General features: G+C 37.3%; 1 protein-coding gene across 2 annotated transcripts; it reads right to left on the bottom strand.

The window, feature by feature from the left end:
* Window positions 1-839: 839 nt before the first annotated feature.
* Window positions 840-5,966, bottom strand: il21 (interleukin 21). Of its 2 annotated transcripts, XM_064342062.1 has the most exons (7): window positions 5,213-5,966; window positions 4,992-5,092; window positions 4,853-4,891; window positions 2,912-3,025; window positions 2,681-2,719; window positions 2,299-2,382; window positions 840-1,868 (listed from the first exon to the last, which is right to left on the bottom strand). In XM_064342062.1, the coding sequence occupies exons 2-7, from the start codon at window positions 5,073-5,075 to the stop codon at window positions 1,830-1,832; spliced, it is 399 nt and encodes a 132-aa protein (XP_064198132.1). In that variant the 5' UTR covers window positions 5,076-5,092; window positions 5,213-5,966; the 3' UTR covers window positions 840-1,829. The 2 variants fall into 2 exon arrangements, with proteins under 2 accessions (XP_064198132.1, XP_064198131.1); XM_064342061.1 differs by lacking the exon at window positions 5,213-5,966 and having other exon boundaries at window positions 4,992-5,179.
* Window positions 5,967-6,393: the final 427 nt, after the last annotated feature.

Below are 6,393 nucleotides of genomic sequence, written 5' to 3'. Positions count from 1 at the left end.
AAATATAAAATACACGGGAATTATATCAAATGCAAGTTGTATTAAATGCCACACCTGGTCAGCTCTTTGTGGGAACCCTATAAGAATTAAAATACAAAAGTAATGCAATTGGCTGGTGAAATTTCCCAAGCAAAAACAGCTTTAGAGCCCATAGTTAGGGATCCTGTGAATCAAGTAAACCACGCCAATGTACAGTAGAAGACTGTTTGAGCCACGTTGTTAAAATAATAAATGTAGATTTAGACCTGTATACGGATGGCTTCTCCTTCATACAGGACAGTAAAAGAGCTTGTAGCTCTCTTAAAGCAGCATATAAACACAAAAGGAAAAATGTCCATTTCTATACAGACAGCAGATATACATTTGGTGTTACATCAGATTATGCAGCGATATGTATAAATCTGGAAGCGCGATTAAAAACAGGTAGAGAGGTTGAGGAATTGATAAGCATACTATATGACTGAAAGTATCTGGACACCCCTTGGTCTGGGACTGTTTTTCATGGTTTGGGCTAGGCCCCTGAGTTCCAGTGAAGGCAAATTTTAATGCTCCCACGTACAATCACATTCTAGACAATTCTGTGCTTCCCCGACAGTTTGGGGAAGACCCTTTCCATGACAGTGCCCCCGGGCACACAGTGAGGTTCATATAGAAATGGTTTTGTCGCGAATGATGTGAAAAACTTGACTGGTCTGCACAGAGCCCTGACCTCAAACAAACACATATTAAACTTCTTCATTTTAATTGCACTTATACAAATAATTTTGCAATTGTAAAATCAAAATTAGCACGAATTACATTATTTAAAAATATTTTTATTGATAAATAATTATGTCACACAATACAGGAATATGAACATAGACATAATGATCCTTAATATTTTTGTATAATGATACAAAACTGCATTTTATCTCCATATGAGATCTTTATCATTCTGAGAAACAAAGCTTTGTAATGGCTTTGTTTATGATCAGCATTTCAATGACACAGCATTGTGTTTCTTTGCAAAACCAATTTCAGCAATATTGTACACACAGAAAGATGAACAAATGAATGAATTACCTGCTCTACTGCAGGTATTCCTGTAGGTGGTGCTAAATAACATTTTGACAAGAGACACTTAAGACTGTCGGCTGGGTTTCATACACACTGTGAAAGAGATGTAAAAAGGCATGCAGTCTATACATGCAATCTGGGAAAAACTAATAGTTTATAATGTTTCAGAATGTTCTATTTAAGCATGGAAAACAAACTCTTCCTCCATCTAGATTACTCTAAAATCCAGTCCTTGGCTGGGTGTTACTGCAAGGGCAATATCTGAATATTTACCCAAATAAACAGAACAGGTGCCCTGAACAGGTCTGTCAGCTCAGACAGATTTAGATTTACTGAAATTGTCAATACCCAGAAAGCAAGTACACAACCGTTCTTTGCACCAGCTGGTTTGCAAATATGCAAGATAGCGGTGCAATAGCGGCAGGACCATTTGCCAACTAGTTCATACTGGTGGCCGGTGCTCCAGCTCAACTGCCCAATAGCGGATTGCCATAGCGCTGATTTGTAAAAACTCTGATGGACTGACAGCTGTGCCAACAGCAGCTCAACAATGTGCAGCTGATAGGCGTTTGTACAGTATAACTCTGTTACATAGTAACGTTAGCAGAAGAAAAGCAAACAGTAAAAATTCGTTTTAACTTTGAAAATACTTCATAAAATCTATTTGATAAATAAATATTAAATAAATAACACAGCTTGAACATTGATTATGCAGAGCAACAATCTCATAATCTCCCATTTTCAGTAGTGTCTTGTGAAGTATCCTGCATCCTTTATCTTCTGGTCTGCTTCCACGTCAGTCTGGCTGTCGCCTGTAAATGATTTTATAACAGTTTTAACTGTTGTGAACTATGTATATATATTGTTTTGATTATACACACATGTAAAATGGGCAAATATTTTAGACCCACTCTTTGAGTTCAATTCCATTTGAATTCATGAAATGAATGGGTTCAAGAATTCATTGAAAATTCCTCATAGAAGATTATGGCATTTTTCCATTTGTGTACCAAAGCTCATTTCATTACCTGAATTGACAGAATTGAAATGTAATTGGTGTGTGCGTGCGTGTGTGCTTACGTGTGTGCATGCATGTCTGTCTGCGTGTGGGAGGAGAAAGTCTTCTGTGGGATTCAAACAATGGCCCTTGAGAAATACTCTGCACAGAAGATACAGTTAGCCCGCTGAGCTAAAGAGAACTAATCCTACTTAAGCAACTGTAAGAAAGTCAATGAAACTCACTTTCTGAAGCAGCAGCCGCAGTTCTTTCACAAACTGCTCGCTGTTTCTCTTTGGATAGGAGTTACAGGGTGGGCAGATGGCTTTCTGCAGATTGTAAAGACACAAACATTAACCACATCACAGCAACAGAACATTATTTCTGTTGTAGCCAAATAAAACCCTCATATGCATGGGTAACTACAGAAGGAACAGTGTTAACTGTTTATTTTATTTGGATCAAATCAAAATTTATCTGTAAATTTGACTTAAATCTTCACAATTGTTGTAAAAACAAAGCAAGACAAAGAAAAACACCAGCCCCTTTCTAACAATGGGTTCATTGGTCTCACAGCTGCAGGGGGCTCTTCCAGATTCCAGAGGTATTTCACATGTAGAAACTAACCTGTGTCTCCTCCAGAGTGCAGAAGTTCATGTTGCTCACCTAGGAAAACAACATGAATAAAATCACAGGTAAGTAACATACGTGCAGTTCATGTGTAGACATACCAGCACTGTACATACATGATCAGGACTCTTTTATAGCCTAACATGCCAAATGCAGACTCCCCTCCACAGCCTAACATGCCAAATGATTCATTATATAATGACTGAGTTCAGATTCTGAATCACTCACAATCATCGGATTCATGAGTTTCTTGAAGAGTTTGTGCTGAAGTTTCTTCTGGGTAGCCTGGAGTAGATTCACGTTCCCCCTGAAGCACTCCAGTACGGACAAAGAACAGCACTCCTAGTGATGAGAGAAAAATGTAAACCAACCAAAAACAATAAATGAAAATATGACCTGTGTGCATGCGTTCAAAGGGAGCATTACGAAAAAATAAAATGATAATAATCCATTGTATGGGGTGAAAATAATTTTCCTAATCATAGCAATTCTCAGCTCTCCCAGGTGGGGTTGCTGTATTTTTAAATTGTGAACTAACATTACATTTTCTACCTACCACTGTCAATATCTAAGGGATTACTATTTCTCATCCATCCATTATCTATACCCGCTTATCCTGGTCAGGTCATGGGGCTATTCTATTCTATTGTATTATAATTGTTTCACTGCATGGTGCTAGAGATAATGTGACGAATTTACCTGTCCTGTCTGATAACTGAGAAGCAGTACAGCAATACTTTTCTTGTCTATTTGTTCCCATAAGCCGGTGTGAGAGCATTTAATTACAAAAACAAATGTAAAATTGAGTGTATAGTAAAATAAGAATGTACCATACATGAGACAAAAGCATTAAAGTGTCATAAATTGGGATTATAAATCATTTTTTAAAAATAATATAAAAAAGATAAATAAAATAGCAACTCTGTCTTTAAACATAATAAGAATTGTGTGACAATCAAAATCAATCATGTAAAAATTGTGTTTTAAATGGAAGATTTAGCTGCTTTGATATCTTCTGCAAAACTGTTCCAGGTTTTGTCTAATGAGAATTAAAACAATTATTTCCAAGGTCATGAAATCTTCACTGTCTGAATGTCTCTCACAGAGAGCTCCTGTTTGTGTCTTTGTTTTTCTCATCTTCCCAGCTGTGACAACACACTTCACAGAACTCACTGGAAAATGTCTGCTATCACACAAACACACATTTTCCAAAGGAAAAAATAAACTATTTCTCAGTTTGCATTACATAGGTAGAGGGATATTCAGTTCTTGCCAATCACACCAACATACTTCAATAAAGCTTTAGTGTCCATCAATCAATTCTGCATGATGTGTGATGTCTTAAAGTGTGTTTGTGACTTGACTTTCACTGAAACCAGTGAAATTACCCGTGAGAATTGTTCAAACAAGGAAGCGGATGTCAACGGATGTACATGGACGCTATGATTTTCAGTCTTTCAGAGAACCATATTAGCTCATTTTAACAGATACCAATAATTAAGACAGTACAAAGCAACATAAAAGTATTATTATTAAAAGACAGATGCAATTGATTAAATCATAGCTTATAAAAAATAAATTGGTTTTATGTAATCTGTGAAATGATCGCTCATATTAATTCACAGACATGCTATGTTAATGACACATTAAGAGTCAACATGGTGTATGTTTTCAGTTTGACATGTTAGTACATCATCTTCAGAAATAGTGCCACTTCCTGTCTGTGTATCCATTTATTGGTCAATATGAAATGTCACACTGTCATAGCTGAATCAGGCCAGTGAACCTATTTTCTTCGAGCCAGAATGAATGTAATTTGTTGAATAGTGCTGCTTTTGAGTCATCATGCTATTCGTGTGCTGTTCACACATTTGTGAATAGCATTTGTATTGTGCATTTATTTTCTTTTTAAAATTGTGTAAAAAAATGTGGATATGCATATGAAAATGACTAGCACTCCATGTGAACTACACTTGATTGGTGAACATGCGAAATGTTACCAGTAAAATTATCAAGCCATTTTATCTCGCACATACACATATTAAACAGTTTCCCAATTAAATGATGAATTACAACAACTCAATACTATGTGTAATTCGGAAATTAAATTTGCCAATCATTACAATTCCAACAGATTATTCAGATCACTTCAGGAATGTTCGTACTTACATCTATATCGTTCGTAGGCGTGTGCAGCATCACCCCCTTCTGTTACAAGAAAGAATACAATGTTAAATGTCTGGTCTATACAGCTCATTTTTGGGTGAGGGAAAATTCAGAAATAAAAGTGTCCAGTAATACAACCTACCTGCAAACTTTTCTCCAGGCGATCCAGATCCATCGCAACTTCTTTCAGCATAAGCACGTTCTGGTCCATTGCTGCGCACATCATTATACTCGATGCAATTGCTAGAAGGCAACATACTATCTGTTTAGTCATTTTCGATCTGATAACTAAAGTGATTTTTCGAAATTGCTTTGCAAAAAGATTTTTTTGTTTTTACTATGCTATGTACAGGTATGACCTACCTTTATATATTTATCCAACAGGACACAAGAAAGCCACTCCTTCAAGATTGGAAAACTGCAAAAAAGAATAAGTGAGTAATTATATTTTCTTTTCCACTGGCCAGGTCGACGTGAACCTGGTCGAGCGTGCGCGGGGGCGCGCGGATGCGGCTATATGAACGAAAACAGGCAACTTTCTGCAAAACCAACAGGAAAGTAGAAACACTTGTGAATTCCGATTTTCAGAATGAATCAGAGAACAAGGTATGCTAGCTCACTCTTTCTAAACAAAATTGAGGTAATTTTTTTGCGGCCTCCCACTCGAACGTAGGTTAGCCTACCTGAAACAACAACCTGTCATTTGAGGATTACAGCAATGACTAAGAAAATGCACCATCAGATTTATTTGTGTAACACCTGCTATTCAAATTGAAATTAATGAAAGTCATACTTTAAGCGATACAAATAAGAATCTGTTTTATTATAGTATTTAATACAAGTCCTGTCACCGTAATAAGCGGTAGCTTTCGATGTGCTATCATTTAAAATATGCGCGGATCTCTTCTGCGTATGAAACCATGAGAGTCTCAGTGACTCTCAACAAAAGTACAGACACGGTAAGAGACAAAAGAGTAACCGTGCATTACATTCAAAGCTGGCGCTTATTTCCTCTGAAAATAACCACAGCCATGCCTTTTACTGCTCTGCACTAGTAACGCTTGTGGTTCAGATATAGCTGCAGTTGAGAGCTATTTTAACTTTTGACCTTATTTTCTGCATCATTCGGTTTTCTCGCTCACACGTAAAGCCAGTCAGGTGGCACGAGGAGACAGAACCATCATGCAAGCAGGAGCTGCAAGAAGAAAAAGAAGCATGCACATCATTGGTTTATTCATTCATTACGTGTGCTGTGTAAGGTCTGTAGTTTTTTTAATGGGTTGTTACTAGCTCGTGATCGTTCGCCTTATCCCTACGACATTCCTTGGTTGCAAAAATAAACTGGACGCAGTGACGCGAAACGCAACAGCACCATCATTCCGATGTCCACAAGTAGAGTTCTTGCATACAGAGCCGGTTTATAACTCGTGCGGACAGACATTTTTCCACACAATCCATTTATGCTGCCAGATATTTACTGAAGCTCCTTCCCGAGTGGTAGGCTATACCTCACCTGGGAGTAGAACTATATCCACTGAGATACA

The sequence above is a fragment of the Anguilla rostrata genome, chromosome 7 (genome assembly GCF_018555375.3).
Source record: "Anguilla rostrata isolate EN2019 chromosome 7, ASM1855537v3, whole genome shotgun sequence".
NCBI lineage: Eukaryota > Metazoa > Chordata > Actinopteri > Anguilliformes > Anguillidae > Anguilla > Anguilla rostrata.
This window is presented reverse-complemented; position numbering and strand designations above follow the sequence as displayed.

Coding starts and splice junctions, on each gene's coding strand:
- il21 (XM_064342061.1), bottom strand. CDS start 5,123: ATGACTAAACAGATAGTATGTTGCCTTCTAGCAATTGCATCGAGTATA. Junction 3,026..4,852: donor CGCCTACGAACGATATAGAT/GTAAGTACGAAC, acceptor TCTCATCACTAG/GAGTGCTGTTCTTTGTCCGT. Junction 1,869..2,298: donor TGCGGCTGCTGCTTCAGAAA/GTGAGTTTCATT, acceptor AATCATTTACAG/GCGACAGCCAGACTGACGTG.